This window comes from Mastacembelus armatus, chromosome 10 (genome assembly GCF_900324485.2).
Source record: "Mastacembelus armatus chromosome 10, fMasArm1.2, whole genome shotgun sequence".
Lineage (NCBI taxonomy): Eukaryota > Metazoa > Chordata > Actinopteri > Synbranchiformes > Mastacembelidae > Mastacembelus > Mastacembelus armatus.
Window position 1 is genome coordinate 11685056 of NC_046642.1, and position 21090 is coordinate 11706145.

Sequence of the window (21090 nt, forward strand, 5' to 3'; positions counted from 1 at the left end):
TGGTGAGACCAGCAATGTTGTCTGGTTTAGAGACAGTGGCACTGAGAAAAAGACAGGAGGCAGAGCTGGAGGTAGCAGAGCTGAAGATGTTGAGGTTCTCTCTGGGAGTGATGAGGATGGATAGGATCAGGAATGAGGACATCAGAGGGACAGCTCATGTTAGATGTTTTGGAGAAAAAGCCAGGGAAGCCAGATTGAGATGGTTTGGACATGTTCAGAGGAGGGACAGTGAAGACATTGGTAAAAGGATGCTGAGGTAAGAGCTGCCAGGAACGAGGCCTAGAGGAAGACCAAAGAGGAGGTTCTTGGATGTAGTGAAGGAGGACATGAGGATAGTTGGTGTGGGTGAGGAGGATACAGAGGATAGGGTTAAATGGAGGCAGATGATTCGCTGTGGCGACCCCTGAAGGGAGCAGCCGAAAGGAAGAGAAGAAGGAGGAAAACACTCTGGAGAGGTGTTCCTCAGAGCAAACACAAAAGAAGGTAAGTTGTCAAGAAGACTCCCAAAAATATTGTTTATTCTCACTTTACTCTCTTTTGTTTTAGTTGGACTTAGGACAATAAAACAGTACAGTGTGATATACAAAATCTATTTGAGATCTCAACACACCACAAAGAAAAATATATATGATGAAAGACTTTACAGAAAAGCTTTTTAATTATTTTCACCTTTGTCTCCCATTTTAAGGTATATCTAGCACAACATGGAGTCAAAGTGTTAGTGAATGTCTAGTCTGGAAGTATCATTGATTGTACCTGCATTCTCTAGAAAAATGATCATTGTGCTCTATGAATAAAAAGTCATAGCCTGATAACACACTGTTGCAGAGCTGCTCAATCCGCAGCAATAAAAAAAAGGTGTTAAGAAATTAATAACTGTGGATGAAGGTGCTGCTGCACAAAGTACAGCACTCAGTTATTCTGCCAAGATTAAAAGCTGTTCTACTGTCTATATAGTATATGCCTGAAAGGACAGCTTTGAGAGAAGTGGTCAGGATCCTCAGTCCCATACACTTAAGTTAATGAACTGGCCAATTATTGCAAAGGGTTATATGGTTTGATTTGGTGACAAAGGTCCTGTATCAGCAAAGCTTTAGTGAGAAGAATCAGGTACTAATGGTCGAACCATGAATCTGACTGGATTTTACTAGTCAACTTACAGCCACAGAGTTTTTGAGTGAACTAGTGATGTGCAGCATGGGTCGAATACACTATGTTAATAAACTGCCACAAGGACAACATCAGTTTTCTGCCTTAACTAATCCCCAGTGTTCAAAGCATTTATGCAAATAATAGTTTCCGGCAAATATTTACAGGTAACAGTGAACAAGTTGTGTTTTTCTTGTTTCATATTTTTTTCAATGAAGTCACTGACAAGTTCAGTTTTCCTCTTTTTGAAAATTTCTAGGCTGTAAACACAAATGTATGCATGTTAATCTAACCTCAGCACACTGCAGTAGTGCCAGGATGTCTACAAATAGAATTAGTTGTGGTTTAATGAGCAGAGTCAGACAGATTCTGGACACCCTTGGGACCCTGAGGGCAGCAACACCCAAGAGGACCTTTTATTTCAGCTCAAAAGCACCCCACAAAATATGAATACATTGCACGTATTCACAAGATCTCCTTTGAGACCAAGTCAATTTTCTGTACATTTTCCCGACATCAACATTTATTAGAAGTATATTAGATGTGCAGATGATTATAAAAGAGAATCAAGAGGAAATGAAAAATGTAAGACGTGAAGAAATGTAAATTTGGTGTGTATATCTTAATGTGTTATGCTTTGTGCTGTGGTGGTGAGATAAATGTGTCACCCTGGCTGTTGATCACCTACACTAGTGAGAGGCTCTCAACCCTGAGTTAAAATTTTTGAGTGGTCAATACACTAAACACTTTAATAATGTGGGTGTTTGGAATTTGCCTCACTGTTTTTGTATAGGATTACACTGAACACTTTAAGAATTGAAAATAGTGGCTGTGTAAGAAACTGACAACAACGGCTAGTATGAATCTGTTGATAAAAAGAAAGACTATTTTTGTTTAGATCACCCAGTAAGAATCATTTCCATAGCATTGCCAATGTAAATTAAAATTAGACACATGGGAGCTCTGTAAAAAAGCAACAGGTGGAAGGAAGAGGACTGCTAAAGACTGCTACTGTATTCGAGACTACTGTGTCCCACCATTGAAAAGAAACCAAAAATATAAGTCAACACAATGCCTCCATCTGTGAGGTGTATTTGAAGATTAATATTTGCCTGATTTTGAGTTTATGTTTCTAAACTTAATTATGGTCTGTACTCTCTAAGCACGTGAAAATATTCAGATCTGTGAACATTAGTTTAGCAGATGTGTGCATTTTGGTTTGTTCTTGTACTGTTTATACTGGATCGTACCTGCAGTTCTGCTATTTTATGTTCAGGGAACATTTTCAGCTTAACATACATGCAACTAAAACTGAGCAATAACCTACTATATAAATAAGCAATAACCTAAACTCTCATTTCAATTCTTTACACCATCTTTCTTTATCATTCAAAACCAACTCCTTTTTTTTGGCAGTACCCCTTATTTCACTATTTTACTATAAATTTTTCAGTCTTCTCTATTTTGACTGCACATCTCTCCCTCTATCATTGCCTTCATCCCTGCACAAGCCTTTTCCTAATGTTGTAATATCCCCTCGTATATATGTCTCTCTGTTACCTCCTTTCCAAGTCTTTGCTTGTGCTAAATATACCTGCTTTTTTCTGCTTTTGTTCTTATTTGAATTGAATGCGTGAATTCAACAGCAGATTAGGTCGTTAGAAAACAAAAAGCCTGCAAAACACCGTCCTATTCAATTCTGTCACTGGTTAGTGAGGCTAATCTGCAAACAAATGGTGTGATTTTAATAGAAAGTCACTTAAGGGCAAGTAGGGCCAAAGTAAACTGTGTGCTAAACACCACAGTGTGCATTGTGAAGCCAAAAATACATCTTTGTTTAGGATGGCATTTGAAAACACGAATACAAATCTCTGTGTCACACAATCCCTCACATACAAATAAACATTAAAAATTAAACCAAAAAATTCAGCTGGGCGAATCTGTCCCATCTGAATATTTTTACTGGGTCAATGCGTTCAGATGATTCTCCTTAACACACTCATCAGACACAGGCTATCCAAACACAGATGGCCCGAGGGACACATTCAACCTCTTCGTCTCTCTCTCTCTGTCTCTCTCTGTCTCTCTCTGTCTCTCTCTGTCTCTCTCTGTCTCTCTCTGTCTCTCTCTGTCTCTCTCTGTCTCTCTCTGTCTCTCTCTGTCTCTCTATGTCTCTCTATGTCACACACTCACACACTCACACACTCACACACTCACACACTCACACACTCACACACTCACACACTCACACACTCACACACTCACCTTATAGCCATGCATCCAAAACAAACAAACAAATAAACAGGAATGCTATTTCAGGCAGAGCACTAAATGACCACCTTTTACATGATGGTGCTTTAGTACCCCTGATGAGCCCAGTTAAACCCATCCAGGCTGAACCATTGTCCAAGCTTTATCCCTCAGTCTATTTCTACCAAAGTAATCTCCTATGCCTATGCAGATTAGTCAATCTATTATCACATAAGACAGAATTTTAGTACTGTTATATTGTTAGGAAATCCAGCTGTCATTGGCAGATTTCTAATAGAGATACATGATAACCGATTAGAAATTAGTACTGTAATTAGACTATAGGAAATGGACATGAATGGGAATTTTAATAGGTAATATATGTCCTGTAAGCATTTCTGATAAGAAAGCAACAAACACAATGACTGAATTTTGGATGCATTTTTTTCTTAGTCCATCACAAAGCTGCACTAACATGCCTATAATAAACATACGGTGATAGACATATAAGCTGCTTTAATCACTTGTACCTATACTTTTTCAAAATCCAGTGTGAGAGAAAGATGACAAAACAGACAGTTGTCATTCAATGCAAAATGCCTTTTTAAACTTTAACCTGAGCGAATGTGAGGGTTCAGCATTTAAATGGGTACATGGTTCCTTCAAGTGGATAGACATATCTAAGGGGTATCTTCGAAGCACATTTTTAGAACTTCTTTTCTTGTACTGTACCCTAATGCTGCTTAGAAATAAAACCACGTCCCGGAAAAGTGTCATACCACACTTTGGTGGTTGCTGCTGATTTCTGGTGTCACAACTTCCCTTTAGAAAGCTTAGAGTGACATTACCAATGTTAAACACAACTAGCTGGGAACATGCGGTTAACAGAGCATCTAGTGTAGCTGGGGGCCTCTGAGGCTCCCTAATGTAACATGAATCTTGATGAATATGAAACACAAAGAACACTACAGTGTTATGGCGACAAGAGTCAAGAAGAAAAGATTTAGTAATTTGGGATGCTTTAAAAACATTAACATTATTTCACCCCCATTTACCTCAACATCAATTTACATTCTGACAGTAATTTCTTTTGAGGCTTGTCTCTGAAAAAGAAGTACATAAATTCATGACATATGCAACTGTGAAACGCACCCCTCATTACTTGGAATAATCATATTTCACACAGCGGTAAACATGCTTGCTAAATCTCAACACTTGATGTAAAAAATAAAAATCCATTATCCAGGCCGGAACATAACAGGGGTCTGATCCCAGAAAGCATTGGGACAGAAAAACTAGAGCTATGAAACTGAATGAGGAAAATGGCTACACAAAGAAACTGCTGACAGACTGCCACCCCCTGAGGTCCCAGACAGTCAACACCATGATGAATGCTACACATCCACAGACATTATGACGCAAACATTTTGTGTGCGAGTATATGTTTAGGTAGAAACAGAATGAGAAAAAAATCCATAGCACATATTGCATTTGCTGAAAATAAGTTACACCTTGAAACTGGAACATTACACTTCAACACAAGAGTTAAAAACTCACAGTGGGGCACTACCACATTCAGTTCATTGTTCATTTGCAATCACAATTCATATAAAACTGGAGTGTGTACTGTACATTTTGCTTTAAAATACATGACTACAGGAACATTATAAAATAAAAGGTCTTATTTTGACTACATTAAGAATAATTGATTATTATTATTATTATTATTATACTTGATTATTTTGTGGCAGTTCAATGACCAGCCAAAGCAACATACCAAGAGTTTCGTCATTTCGTGACACTGAGATTAGCCTTTGCCCATCTGTGTGATGGTGTGTCTGGTGCCAAGTGCATGATGCACAGGTGGGAGGACAGAAGCAAACAGGTGGGAGGTTCATTCCAATGAGGAAGTGCAGAGCAGGTTGTTGTTATTTTGATGGAACATGTGCCGTCACACTGAGAAAACAGACCTCAGTTCAACAGTCTGGTTGTGGCTCAGCATCAGTCTGCTGCTACTACTGCTGCAATTTTACAAATCTAAATACACAGAGCAACTGCACAGCAATGACAGAATAATGTGCAATGGTAAAATGTGTGAATGTATTGTAATATAAAATACAGCAGATTATTTAAAGTAGAAAAGTAGGTAAATCAGTTTGCATTTATCTATAAATGAGTCATTCTTGTAGTATATGCAGCCCCTCTTAAGGCAACAGGACATATGTTGATATGCGCCCACTGATTTGAGAAGTGCTACTTTAGAGAACAGTGCTATAATGCACTGCTGCCCTGTTTACATTCATTAAATCATATAAAACTGACACCAGTCTCCTACACAGGAACAGTTTAAGTGGGAGAGTCTGATTACAGCAGCTCATCAATCCTCAGTGTCACTGTCTCCTCTGCAACTTGCAAAAGCAACGACTCATGTTTTATTCTTCAAGGACAAATGCTGTAGTGTCACATTTTATGCCATGTGCCCATTTATAGCACACAGGGGGAAAAAACTGAAATGGCATCAATGTGATTAGCACAGTTGATTCAAAGCACTGAGGAGCAATATGATTGGCTAAGAGTGAATTTATTAATCAACACAACCTCTGATCATATTCCACCTCAGCCAGCCCTTTTGCACTTTTTGCTGCTGCTGCACATGGGTGTGCATCCACATCACACTTTCCTACCCGTCTCTACTGTGCGTTATCAAATAAAGGCAACAAACCACAAAAAATATCTAAAATTTACTGACAAACTATGTATCTCACAGATATAAAATATGTTCTTCAAAGATTGTATTTTTTATAAGATTGTATAATACGTCTGTGCAGCAGTCGCTCTGGAATAGCGGCCGTCCTCACATTAATGTGCCAATCAGTTCCCTTAAATGTGTAATCTGTCAGATCCTTTCTTTAACCTGTGAATGGGCAGCCACCTTAACAGAGGCCATCTATCTCTTCTTCAGCTTACACATGACCTTAGCTGTTCTGTACCTAACTGTCTGGAAGAAAAGCTCCCCAAGGTAAAGAAATAATGGGACCTAGACGCTATAATGTTTGATGGGCTGCTGAATTATGGTGTGGGAATTCATGTGTGTTTAAAAAGTGCATATAAGAGACTCAAGGGGACACTTGTATTGGCTTCCCTGTTATGGTATATATTATTGTGATTGTGCATAGGTATGCAAACGTGTAATCTAAGCACAGGTCTGCTTCTAAAACTTACCAAGTGTGTTCTGATTTAAATTACGGTCACATCTACACTGGCTATGGTCTAGCACCCCATTATTTCACTATCAATGATTTGGTAGGGAAATGAGCCGGTTGGGGGAGGTCAGCAGTGAATTACCCAGATGTTCAGCAGCTTCCAAACTACATATTAACCTAGGTGGCTCCCCTATTACCTAACCTGTTTCAAAAAACAGACAGATAAACAGGGGAGAGACAGAGCAGGACAAAGAGAGAGAGGTGAGAAGATGAGAGTCGCAAAGACTAGACAAAAAGCCATGTCACTGACATAAAAAATATACCTATATATATGTAATGTTAAAAATGTTGAAGGGAAAAAGTGGTGTCAAGACAGAAAGGTGGAGACATGAGATGATGGGCAGTAAAGGAAAACATGGATGAAGTAATGGTGAAAAAGATCGAGGGGGGGAGACAGCAGAACAGGACTTTTAATTCAATTTAAATTAAAAGCATCAGATTAATTTCATTCATGTTCAATGATAAATGAATGATAAAACTGAATTAATATCATTTTCAGTGTTTTCACATTAAGTTTCATAGCTTCTACAACTGGAGCACAATAGAGTTAATAATTGTGACTGATAAAATATGTGGTAAAAAAATGGTTTATGTAGTATTCACTGGATAATTAGTGTAGATTCTATCCTTGTTAAACTAGTTTGGTAATTGGTGTATAATCCCAATTTAAATTTGCCAATTTTGTTATTAAAATTATTAGAAAAAGCCCAATTGTAAAATATTACATTATTAGTCTGTTGATGATTTTAGCATTTCCAGTGAATGAACAGCAGCATTTAGACCATCTTAACACATGACTGAAATGCTGAACAAGGGTATTAAAAAGTCCCATTTCCATAAACTTCATGATTAAAGAGCTTTGAGTCTGAGAAAGTGTTTTGCTGACCATGGAAAAAATAAGCAGCAGGCAGACTATTCAAGAGTCTGCAAAACAGAATCAGACTAAATGTGATAGATAGAGGAAGACATCAAAAGAGATGAGGCTTTGCAATGAAATCAAGCAGAAATTATTATAGCAGCTGTACCAGGTAAAATCACTCTCACTAGTCTCTGCCTTTCTAAGTGAAATTCAGTAAAAAAAAAAAAAAAAAAATCACTTGATTGTAGTTTTGTACTCAACTATGCAGCTGATTAATAATGACAGACGTTAAGAACTGTAAGTCTGGGCTAGACCCACTGTGTCTGGCTGTGTGGAGCATGCGTTGTTAGAAAATCACGTTTCAGTTTCACAGAAGCGAATACTCACATATTGCCTGCTTTAGCTATTGTCTTCTGTTTCCCTTGACAGACTAAAGCTGCTTATCAGTGGCACAGTGAATGTGCACATACTGGGTCTACAAGCGGCTCACTGGTTCTTTAATCCCCATGCCCAAAGCCTCACGAGCATCTATTCTCCACTCAACAGTCAAACATGACGCACCACAATTAAACTCATTGAGGCTCAGTGCTAAACCACATGACTTGTGCATCTTTATATATGCCTTCTGTAAGTGCCTTCACAATTTTGAAAGTGGACAAGACACATAAAACAACAATGTCCCATCATGAGACAACACTGTTGGTGAAAGACAACAATGGCTTCTTATCATTGGTTAGCATGTAATCATCTTCATTATCTGTTCTCCCTTTGTTTCAGTCATTAAAAGTCCATCCTCTCATTCCCAGCACGATGGTCATTGACCATTGAGGTTAATGACAGTGGAAGGTGGCAAGTTTGATGTGTGCAAATAGTGGACATATGCACATCCCATATGAACATGTATATGTGTGCACGCACACACACTCACACAATTTAGATGCCGCTGTGTCACAAACTGATACATAAACCACCCAGATGTTCCAGATGATGATGATGATGGTGGGATGGGGCTTAAGAGAGAATTAAAGTCAAGCATGCACATCACACTGCACTCAACTGAGCAAACATTAATGCTGTGCACACCACATATCATACACACTATAAATGCAAGTAGAGACTGTCTAAAGATGGAATAAAAAAATAAATAAATAAATCAATGTAAGGGTGCACTCAAGGTCCAGAAAGAAATATATTTTGAAACTAATGCATATTGTCATTCGAAATATCCAGAAGTCAGTATTACTCAGCAGAACATCCAGTGACTTTATACAACAAATTACTGTGCATTTCACTCCATCAGTCATTGGTAACTTAAACATTCTTAAACATTATTCAAATAAAATGTCCCATCTCAACCAGTCCATTAAATAATGCAACTTGGTTCCATTCATCATAAGTAATGACTATAGCACACCAATCCCAAACCATCACAGGGTTAAAACCAACCCTTAAGTTTCTAAAGCAAAGCAAAAAGCATAATCCTAGTAAAACTCAATCAGACAAACTGTTATTTATCCCTTTAAGAATAATACTAAACTCAACACCGATCTCTCGTTATGTCTGAAATATTATTGGTGCTTCAGACCCTTAGTTTATCTAAGCAAGCACAGGCGCTCACTAAGAAAGGGCATTACAAGAAACAAAGAATAAAATAATAATAATACAATCGATGCATTCAGCGCAGACATGAAGAATGTCTATTTCCAAAACCTACCTTTAAAAAGTAGCGTCGCCCAAATATAAAATCCAACAGAGCACGGTCCCCAAAACTTATGGCACCGCATCTTGGCACCGCTGAGTGGACTCTGCCGGGCCGCGGCAGCAGGCTCTCAGTGTCGGCTAGACAGGGAATCTGCTCCGGCTCGGTGGTGGGAACATGAGGCTGGTGTGAGCCTAACAGGAAGGAGACAGAGTGTGAGATAAAAAAAAAAAAAAAAAAGACCCGAAAGAGTGTGGAGTTCAGATCGGCGCGTTCACGCTGCTTCAGAAAAGCATTCCCTCACTCACACACACACACACACAGACCACGGGGACGCGCGTCCGAGCTGCCCACAAACATGGCTCCTTTTGACTCCACAAGTAGCCTGAAGAATGAATTTAACTACTGAGACATTTCTGCTCCTTAGACACGGTTACTTCATGTTGTTGCAAAACATTCAACTATGAATTTATTAAAACTTGTTTTTCATTTCCCAAATAACAGAAACCTCATCAGTGCATGCGAACTTCATGTGACAATTAAATCCTTTAATGACATCTTCCTGTGTTTGTTAGTGACATATCTATATTGTAACAAGACAGTGCCTGATAAGCTCCATTGACTTGTAATAGACGTTAGATAAATTGGTTTGTTTTTGTCGCGTGCGCTCACCTGTCCCCGAGCTTTGCACACCTCCATTTAACGCAGGGGCGTATGACGTCATCAAAAAGCGTGCGGGTATGTGCTACCTATATGGTGAGAGCGCTTACAGACTTTGTTTATTTAAGCACAAAGCAGAGTTTGATAATGTATAGATAAAATACTTTGTGGCGTGTGGTTCACGTGTTCCAGCCAATGATGGCGCAAGAGAGTCTTGTCTTAAAGTAATAGTTTTTAGGTAATGCAATTTCTTGCCCAGAGTTAGATGGGAAGACCCACAGCACTGTACTTTAAAAATGAAGCTACAACTGGATTAGTATATTATACATTATATATTACACAGGCTTCAACAGCTAGCCTGGCTTTGCGCCAAGGTGAAAATAAATCTGCCTGAGAGGAACTCTAAAGCTCATTAATTATCACTTTCATTTGCTTATTATGTACAAACAATGACGCTGTGGGTTTATGGTCAGTGTTCCTGGCCAAGAAATACACTGGCACCCATAAAATAGTAATAATAGTAAAAAACAGCCATTTTGACACACAGGCATCTGTGCGGGGTAAACAAACAAGATATTTTGTGCTTATTGAAAGAAAGCAAATAAGTGCATTTCCCAAAATGTGAGATGATTCATGTAACAGCTGATGGAAAACATAAAGAAAGAAATTTCTCTGTGGCCACAAAGTGACACCTGCAGGACTGACTCAGTGTTGATTTACCCCTTTGAAATAGTGTCAGAGTTACCTACACGGGAAAGATATGTACCAATCATCTGACTGTTTTTCTCTGTGCTTGGCAGAACCAGGCCTGGTAGACAGAGATCAGCATCCAATCCTCCTGCTCTCACAGCTGTAGACTTTCTTTTATGAGCGCAGTGTGTGTCACACTGCAATTTCCCACTTCCTAGTGTTACAAAGAGGTTCATCAGCTGCATTTTTGTCGTACTTCTCTCTTTTTTGTGCCAGCCTGGCTCATAATCAAATGACCTATTTATTCTAGTCCATAAATAATTTCAGTCAGAAATAGGATCCGACAGGCAATAAGGGGGAACACTGCACGTCTCCAAATGTTCTCACAGCCTGGTCCCTTTTTCTTGCTCACCCCTCTCAATGGAACAAGGCTGTATCATCTAAGAGGAAGGTCTGTGCCAGTGGTATTAGACCGTCTCTTGCTATTTTTCATACCCCACGTGTCTCGTGGAGCTCCATCAGAGGAGATTTATGCTGTTAGATGTGATATGGTACTGAATCCTATATCTATCTGTGCTGTAGGTGGGCCGACAGCCACAGTCGGCTCAGACAAACCTCTAATCATAACCTTCATCCTTGTACTTGCTCTCTCTGGGCAAACTTCTAGTGAGTTAAAAGGCAGTGACATTAAACCTATCCTCATTTTGCTAGGGTCCCAATTCTGGAAACGACTGCACCAGGCCAACTGTGCAATAAAAGCTTAAAGTTTTGATATAACTACCAATAACTTTAGAAAGATTGAAGTTAAAAGCTGTCAGCAGTTGAAGTACAAGTATATCAACATGTCAAACAAGACAAGTAACATGATGAAAATGAATTACTTTCTTTCACCCCCCCCCAATACATTCAGATGATATGTCTATATACAAAATACTGCTCAAAGTGTTAAACTGATGCTGAAATCAAACATCACAAAAGTCATCTTATGTTGTATTAACCATGAAGTCAGGCTTATAATAAACTTTGATCAGTCAGGTCTCATAGCTCATGCTTAAAAGTGACATATTTGTTTCGGCATGTATGAAAAAACTCACATATAACAAGAAAATACAAAAGAAAAACTTCATCAAATACAATACTGAGAAAATGCTTTTAACTACAAAATTCTGACATCAATAAATGTAAAGAATTGTCAGAGTATGAATCACATTTGTATGTTCATTGTATGATTGTACTGCTTCTGAAGTACACACATCTGTATATTTTCTAAGTGAATCAGTGAATGTGTGGCAGCATGAATAATTTTTTTTTTCTCCCCCATGTGTTGCATATACCTAACACACACTAGAGGAAATATGTACAAACACACATAACATAAATCTACTTGTCACCTCAAAGTGAAAGCGAGTCTTGGCTTTTTTAATCAAATGTCACAGCTGAGAATTCACTTTCAAGTAAAATAACAGAGCAAAGGCACTTCTACAAGCACTGTAGAGGTTCGGCAAAGACTTTTGCCACATCCTATTCAAACAAGACTTATTAAAACATTAAAGATCAGGGAGAAAGTTCATGGTACAGTTCTTTCCTCAAGACAAAGAAAGGCTGCAACAAAGAAATGTCAATGTCAAGAAACAAACCTAAACCCCCAAACAGATACTTGTTCTTATAAATGGATGTACTGTAACTGAAGACTACATATAAAAGCTAAAACTACTACCCAGTAATAAGTATCCTCTAACCCCAGTTGACACTGGCATGTATAAAACTGTCAGTCTTATATTTTCTCAAAAATCCTTCTCACCCCCTCTTCCTGTTTCCAAATTAAATATTTGAAAATATTCTCTTATCCCAGTAGGGTGCATGCAGCATGGGTGCATGTGTGTGTGTGATAGAATGAGGTCACATGAGTTTTAGTTTTTGTCGGCGCTACCTTTGATGTGTAGAAGGCGCAAAAAAAGATTTTGCTGTGACAGAGAGCACACTCAAGGTGTGTGTGCGTGTGTGTGTGTGTGTGTGTGTGTGTGTGTGTACGTGTGCATGCATATTTGATTCCACATTTCTGCATATGCACATGTGTGTCTGTAATTGTATGTGCATACTGACAAGCATACACGCATACTTGCATTGCTAAAAGTATTTATCAAAATAATTAATATGAGGTTTTCTTATATCAGCTTTGTGGTAGGATATATCTAATTATCTGCTCACATGAGAAAGTGCACCGTGGCCCTCCTGAATCTGTTCCCAGCCAGCCATTTGTCTCTGGTCCACTTGTGGAGACTGAGTATATCATGGGACGTCAAACAAAGGTCAGCCCGCTCACATACACTTACGTGGAAAAGATTTGTAGTGCACACAAGAGTGATGGAAAGACACTCAGTCACACAGTCTGGAAAACACCAAACTAAACCAAAACAAGTGATATAGAGATGTGTGCACTGTGTGGATGGATTAAAAACTGTGGAAAGTTCCTTGAATACGGGGTCACATGCAAAGACATTTACACACTTTTACATACATGTGCATATACTTAGAGAGGCTTAGATTGATAAATAAACAGAAGTATAAATGAGTAATGCATTTTATTGTTAGGTCGTTGTCTCTGTGCATCAAGTCTTATTTTCTGTTCAGGTGGTCATTTTAAATATTACATCACACAGATTCACAAGAAGCCTCCTGCTTTAAAGGGTGAGTAGCACCTTGAAAAAGGAAGCCATATTAATATTCTCAGGAACTGCTTCAGGGTATTTTTAATTTAATTTAATTTAATTTAATTTTTTCTAAAGTCTATTTTGAACATTTCTGCTTTCTCAATAAAATGACAAGGCTTCAAGTATATTCTGAAAAAACAAACATTTGTTCCCTATTTCTGTCCCACATTGAAAAAGCAGAAAAACATCAACCAGCTGTAACTGTGGTCAGGACACCACCCAGTGGAAGAAATGTTTATTACAGCGGGTGACCACAAACAGTCCATAAATTATAATTCCAGAGAGCCTTCACACCAACAACTTTCCAACAGGTTTATGCCTAAAATGCTAATCTGAAAAGTTGATATAACTAGCTTTTATTTAACAATATAGCAAAAAGCTAAAATATGCTGTTTGTTCATATGCTGCTATGAATATGGTTCCTTTTCAGATAATTTTTACATTTTCTCATGAATGTAAGTTTAACCAATCAAAACAAACATTTAGTGGGTCAAAAAAACCAAGACTTTGTCATAAATTCTGGATTGAGTTATTTTACAGCCCCAGATAGTGCTGTCTTTGTGCTGAGTCACACACCCTGACCTGTTCCTAATGGTAAGCACCTAGGTGTGTCTGTGTGTGTGTCTGTGTGTGTGTGTGAGGATGGTCTGTCAGGGCTCTGGCACTCAGATAAGCGGTTGCCTTCAGTTTCTGGCCTGATGCTCAACTCCACTCATTCCTTTCTGGTTCCTGGTAAATGCCAATGAAAGAAACTCTTGTTCTTTTTTAAACTCAGACGACAGACTGAGCTGTGAAGATATTCAGACACTCAAACATACTGCTCTCACAGTGCAGGTAAGTCTCAGATTTCTTCTATTTCTTTCAATAACTTCTATATCTTGCCTTCATTTTGTTTAACACTTATTATTACTGACTTTATGACTTTTTAAAAATGTATTTCAGTATTTTATAGACATGAAGTTTGTAATCCTGTTGGCTCTTGTAAGTGGTAAGTTTGACAGTTTGCATAACTGCATGTTTATGAATGTAATTAATATACAGAAAGAAGCTCTAAGCAGTTGTATCACTTACCTGAATAACTTTGATCACTAAACTACTTTAAAACTACTAAACTACTTTTTGAATTATGTGTTTAATGTGTGTCATCTGTGTTTCATTTTTAGTTGTATATGTAAAAGCTAAATGCCACTGCATTGAATTTATTTGGTTCAACTCAACTCTTTATGGTATTTTGTCCCTTTTTAAAAACTGTTTGATGCTTTCAACATCATGTTTTAGGGGTGTTTGCTGCCTCTTTTATGAAAGAAAAGGAAGCAAAGCGATTCATCAGGATGAAAAGACAGTCAGGATACTGGGATCCACATCACTCACAAAACCAGTGGGGTTACACTGTTCAGGAACAGGTATAACACTCCGCTGTATTGTGTGAATACACTGAATGAGCAAATCTGACCATGACTTCAACCTAATAAATGACTTTCCAGCTCTTAAAGAGGTTTTTCTCTGACAAAGCGTCTTTCTTCCTCAGGCTAATGAGTACTGGACCGCCATTCGAACAGACGCTCAGTACTACATAGACATGAGCAACCTGATGTTTGACCGCTCTGTTGCAATGTGAGTGAGATAATCAGCAGCAAAGTATGTGCCAGGCATTTTTTATAGTTTACAGTAAGATGTTCTCCCTTTCATTTATGCTATGTTGCAGTGAAAACAACAGGCTGTATATGGAGATGCTCCGCAACGCACGAGCTCACCTGGACAGCCAGACAGGTCGGCAGAGATAGAAATCAGGAAGAGAAAAATCTGAGGATGAGAGATGAGGATTGAGACATGAGGAATACATTTAAATATTGTCTGAATAGTTTAGTTAGATGCTGCAAGTGCTACAGATATGTGTGCTTTCTATGTTCATATTAAACATTTATAAGTGTTTGTGCAGTTTTTTTCCACAATCATATGTGAAATCAAACATTTTATTCTATTATTAAAGTTTAAATCAGCACAAATTAAACTGCAGTTGTGCTTTTTTATAGAGGCAAAATAAGGAGTTTGATTTTCATTCTATTTCTTGTGATGTAATTTTTAGATATTTTTAACATGCATCTAGTTTTAGTACTGAAAAGTAATAGAAGGCCTATTAATTGACCAATACAATTTTTTTTCAGTAATCACTATTTTTTTTTACTGTGCTAATAATCTCAACTTTTCTTATGTAAACATTGAATCTAACATTATGGAGAAATTTTATTTTCATTGAATAAATGATAAGCAAACAGGTTGACAATAAAGGACTGTGTATTCAAATCAACTTTATTAATGTGACGAAGTACATCTGAGCAATACAAATACTGTACTTCTAAAGATCTGGTAACTTAAAGAGCTGTCCATAAAAATTTCATAAATTCATTACTAACTACTTACTTACTTTATACTATGTTTCCTTAGTGAAATATCAAACTAGTGACCAAAATATAGCCAACATTGTAATTGAGAAGGATGGGACAAATGCACAAGGTGTAAGTTAACAGTATTTAACAGAAAAACCCTAAAAGGAGTTCAGATATATACTGTCACCCAATGTCTTCACTCTTCTGCCAGTGAATTCAAATATTTTTGCTAAATGTTACAATGTGGTGGCATTGCTTATCAGTGTGTAAAGTTGTTAAAATGTCATTAAAGTACCAATAAATATTACATTTCTTACAATATCAGATCAAAGGCAAAAATCACTTAAACATATAACGATAAACAGGAACTCAAATACATGAATCAATGCAATAAGTCTGTACTGCTGTGTTTTACTAATTTTCTCAAGTTTAATTCTATCTTATTCACCTTCCTAAAATACTGTAATGTACTGTGTGTGATAGTGTGCTGACAGTTGTATGCTACCTGAAGCTACTATAGGAATTTGGAATTTAATGACAATTAACAGGTTGAAAAGCAACACAGGCTGCATCAGTTTGCACTACAATTGTCTTTTTTTATCTACACATAAAATATAATAATAATAATAATAATTTGAAACATAATATGCATACAAATTATACATATTGTATATACAGATATAGATAGAAGAAATCTACCTAAGTCAAAGACTGAAGCCAAGATCTCCTTTAAAAAGCACCTACAGTGGATCTCTCTTGCTCAGTAGTAAGTGTTTTTTTTTGTGAATGAGGTGTATTATTGCTTCTAGTTTGAAGGTGGATCCTCACTTGCAGTAGGAGAAGGGATTTTCAGGAACATCTGCAAAGCTGGAGTGAAGATGAGGATGGTGCCCAGCACTGAAACAGTGAGAAAAGCCCAAAGGAAGATCCGGTCTAGCACCTGAGCCACAAACTTCCAGTCTTGAACCACCTGGGTAAAGGCGATAGAATAAAAAAACGTTATGATAGCAACATAAATAAATATTAAACCCTCAGAGCGAATCTAATGACTCATTATTAATTAATATGATCCTGATAATCATACCTCATGAATGAAGTGCTCTTTGCGGATATGTCTGCTTATGTAGCGCACTGAATAAATGGCCTTCTCCAGCATGGTCGCCCAGGCTTCCTCCTCTTTTCCCTCAGAGGTTGTCTGTCGGTGGGCACCAGGGTTTGTCCTCTGGCCTCCTCTCCGACCTCCAGACCGAGGCTTCACCTCAGGACTTTCAGGGGCCAGTTCTGGATAATGGTAGCGGTCTGTGTGTCCTCGCATGCAGAGCAACCTTGGCAGTTCCTGAAGAAAAAGATTACGAACCCACGGCGACATGGGGTGGTACGTGGCAGAGGAGCGGTGGTGTACGTTTATGACAAATACGGTGACGATGATCGAAAGTGTGACAAAGATCATGATGAAAAGCAGGTACTCTCCAATGAGGGGGATCACTTTGGAGGAAGAGGGGATGATTTCCTCTATGACCAGAAGGAACACAGTGAGCGACACCAGGACAGAGGTAGAGAGTGACAGCTTCTCTCCTTCATCTGAGGGAAGGTAAAACACCAGGACAGTCAGAAAGGACAAACCCAAACAAGGGATGATGAGGAAGAGTGTGTAGAACAACGGCAGCCTCTTCAGGATGAACGAATAGGTGATGAAGGGGTATGAGTACATGCCGTCCTTACGGTTTCCCTTGGCACCAGTGGCACTGAGAATCTCCCACTCCCCATTATCAAAGAAGTCCTTCCGATCTACCTGGTTGTCCATCAGAACCAGGTCCACCATGTTGCCATCGTAGGTCCAGGAACCAAACTTCATGGAGCAGTTTTGACGGTCGAAGGGGAAGAAGGTGACATCCATGGTGCAGGCAGATTTATAACTTGCAGGTGGCGTCCAGGTGATGGCACCATTGAACTTGACAATGGCTTTGGTCATCAGGGAGCCCTCAAACCGCCCATCAGCACTTAAGACACATTAAGCAAAAGTCAGAAAGTTGTTTTTTTCCCGCACCAGAATCACATTTTGAAAACCTCTATATCGGTTTTTGCTGATTAGAATTATTTTATAAATTCATATTATTTATTTATTCTCACACTGAGCTGTGCACATTCTAATGCACAGTTACACATCACATCAGCCTTTGACAATTAGGAATGGTTAAACTGATCTGAGAGCACTCTCACTTCTCATAGAGGACGATGTCTGGGAGCCAGATATTTTCGGAGGGAACTCTGATGGAAGTGATTCCTCCATATTTCTCTGGATTCCATCGTAGCTTGTAATCGATCCACTCCTGGTACATAAACACAGCAGAAAAAAAAATGCTGTAATTATTTAGAACACTTAATACTCATTTTCAGCATAAAAACATCCAATATCGTCCATATTTGTCTCCTCTGACTCTACATTTGCACATAAAAATACAAAAATGTAATGAATCTCTCTTTCTATATACATACACAAACATATATATATATATATATATATATATATATATATATACATATACATATATATGACCCTTTTCTTGCTCTGCCAGTCCAGTAATAAAATGTGTTGTTCATTGATTCAAGTGATAAGACTGATTGTAATCATGTCTTCCCTACCTGACACAGCCAAACATTCGTTGTCATCAGCTGGTTTTTTTCATCCTAAAACACAAAGAGAACAGATGCACATACATATTTTAAATAGGAGGGATTGACCAAAAAGCATGACAACATCATCTACATGTATTGATAATGACAATGAGTGAATATTTGTTGTTACACCACCACAATTCAAAACACAGAACGGAAACTTGCTGTCACACTCAAATAACATTATATATGCTGTACATGGTACAAACTAAAAAAACTATACAAATGTAGTTTTCTTCTAAAAATGTTGGTCATATCAATAATTATGATCAAATTAACAACCTTGTTGGTAGGTGCTCATATGCAAGTGGCCTACATCCTGCCAAGCCAATTTTCATTTAAACATCAACAGCTTGCAAACCAACAGGTCTGCAGACACTGTTGTTTACGATTATCTAAATGAACAAGTGTGAAGTTAAGCACATTGTCAAACTTAAAACAGCACAGATATCTTTATAGCTGTTTATGATTTAACTTGTTTACAGAACAAATCATTTGTGATCTGAGCTTTCCTCAGAACATTAAATTTGATTTAGTGAAACATGTGAGAAGCTTGGTGAAACTAAATTAAATCAACCTTTTCCATGCAATCAGACAGAATACAATGTACCTGTCTGTGCCACATCCTTCGCAAACAAGGAAAAGTAACTTGAAACCAGAGTGCAGTGGACCAAGCTGAAGTAATATAAATATAGAAAGAGTTGAATAGAGTAAGACAGGAATATGGAGCTGAAGAGTGGATAACAAAGGCGTGTTTCCACATCACTGAAGTTAAGTGTAGAATGAAGACTGAGAAATAAACCTGGCAAAAGTGAAAGAGGCATATTCAAAGATGTAGCTCTTTGGTTTATCCAGCCCAGGCTTCATCTGTCAGAGTGAGTTGCATGTGTTGGTGATCACATAGAACAGAGGTGAACCGTAATCTAATACAGAGCCATGCAGCGTCTCAGAGAGACTCAGTGGGCATACATAATGTAGCTTAGCTCTTTTCTCTCTCTCTCTCTTTCTAAACCCAAACAGATCATCAACCCAAATCACTCTTCTCTGCAAACCCATGAAAAGGCTTTGTTTAATTCATCACTGAGCACATGTGTTAGATGGAAGAATGAAGATTTAAATATAACCTGGTTGAAATGAATATTTTAAGCCATAAAAAGTGGTTCCTCCATTAGCTTTCTCCATTTTCTCCTCTTGAACATCTAAACCATGTCCACCTATCACAGCAAGCCTCTGAAATATTAAAGGGACACTACAGAGAGAGACTTGTGGAGGTTGTAGATATGAAGAGAGTTTTCCCAAATCTATTTCAGGACCAGAGAGAGCTACAGTCTGTGCAGCCAGTGGGCTCTGGTTTCAGCACCACGGACAGTGACACTATTTACTTCCCACCTTAAAAAGTATTCTTATTCTTTCTTTAATATATTCACATGTTTACTCATGCTTTTCTTTAGAGTAAGACTTTCTTTGACAGTCCTTGTCTTTGCATAAAACTAGTTTGGGCTTACAACTCGCTTTTGCTTTTAAAACATATCACTGGTAATATTCAGTTTCTTAATAGATGTAAAGTGTCTTGAGATGGTTTTATTGTGTTTTGGGGCTATACAAATAAATTGAATTGAACTGAACTGAAAATTGAATTTCGTAGATAGGCACTCTGAGGCTCACTAATTCTTAATTAAACAAATCTTAAAAAACAGGTCAAAAATGCACTAGCAGGTTGTTTCTGACAGGAGAACATTGAATTTTAGTCAAGATGCTAAAGCATGATGACCTATAATACAGTATCTAAAGAATCTGATGTTTGAGAGATTTGTGGAAAATTCAAAGTGTGTTTGTTTATAGCAATGGATCCAGTAATGGCACCAGTGGTTTCAAAGACATTGGTAGGATTTGGATACTACTGGAGTAAGGGTTTGAAGGCAATATATGAAAACAGAAGTGCATGGATGTGCATGTGTATTAATGTATTCATGCTCACCACATCAACCAGCTGGGAGATCTTGAGTCCAAAGCGTACTTTAACAGTGTCATTGGCACGTTGGATGGGCCTGACCCAGCGCTGGTAGCCTTGGAAAAGATTCTTCAGCAAGGCATCCTCCATCTCCGCCAAGGACACAAACTCCTTTTTAGCTGAAACAAGGAGGACAAATCTGAATTAATAACCACTTATTGTTACAGCGTGACGCAACAATAACACTCGACATCTGCCATTTCAGTGGAAAGGGGCGATAAGTAGATGGTTAAAACAAACTGATTAGCTCCTACTTTATCATGTATTTTCTTTAAAATATCAGCATAACTAGTGAATGCTAAGCTGGTCTCTGTAGGACCTTATACTACATATATAGCTGTATTGGCAGTGGCATCATATAGATACTAAAGTGAAAGCTCAGGGTACTTTCTTACAAAGATAATTGCTTTGAACAGTATCACTAACTTCAATAGTGTATACTTTAGAAGAGTGCTGTCATACTGAAATTGTTGCACACAGTACTCAACAATGGCCCTTAAACTGAGACCATGTGTAAACAACTTTGCAGTTTGTTTCATATTCCTCACCAGGATTCTTTATCATATAAAAATCTTGAGGTTTATTATCTTCAGCATTAACATTTTTCACAAATATACCTCACTGTCCTTACTTGTGTTTCACTGTTACTGGACAACATACTAAAACTAAAAGATGAGCAGTCAGCACATCAGTCAGTCCCCTGGTGATAGGATGTCTCTGCTCAGACACAGCTGA

The 21090-nt window shown here is 38.1% G+C and overlaps 3 protein-coding genes across 3 annotated transcripts in view; 1 reads left to right on the top strand and 2 right to left on the bottom strand.

Moving 5' to 3' along the window:
* The window catches only part of LOC113144745 (neuronal acetylcholine receptor subunit alpha-7-like), a 29751-nt gene extending 19807 nt beyond the window's left edge, over positions 1 to 9944 (bottom strand). The window contains exons 1-2 of the mRNA XM_026330970.1: positions 9893 to 9944; positions 9236 to 9414 (exon numbers count right to left, since the gene is read on the bottom strand). Coding sequence (XP_026186755.1) covers positions 9236 to 9414; positions 9893 to 9944 — 231 coding nt within the window. The remainder of the gene's footprint in view (positions 1 to 9235; positions 9415 to 9892) is intronic.
* A 4122-nt stretch (positions 9945 to 14066) lies between these two features.
* Positions 14067 to 15116, top strand: LOC113144522 (uncharacterized protein C3orf85-like). Its single transcript, XM_026330639.1, has 5 exons — positions 14067 to 14115; positions 14224 to 14269; positions 14560 to 14684; positions 14810 to 14895; positions 14987 to 15116. The coding sequence occupies exons 2-5, from the start codon at positions 14236 to 14238 to the stop codon at positions 15063 to 15065; spliced, it is 324 nt and encodes a 107-aa protein (XP_026186424.1). The 5' UTR covers positions 14067 to 14115; positions 14224 to 14235; the 3' UTR covers positions 15066 to 15116.
* A 1357-nt stretch (positions 15117 to 16473) lies between these two features.
* Positions 16474 to 20475, bottom strand: LOC113144521 (neuronal acetylcholine receptor subunit non-alpha-2-like). The gene is made up of 5 exons (XM_026330638.1): positions 20323 to 20475; positions 18312 to 18356; positions 17889 to 17998; positions 16753 to 17668; positions 16474 to 16638 (listed from the first exon to the last, which is right to left on the bottom strand). Exons 1-5 carry the CDS (start codon positions 20443 to 20445, stop codon positions 16474 to 16476), a joined length of 1359 nt encoding a protein of 452 aa, XP_026186423.1. The 5' UTR covers positions 20446 to 20475.
* Between the last annotated feature and the right edge of the window lie 615 nt (positions 20476 to 21090).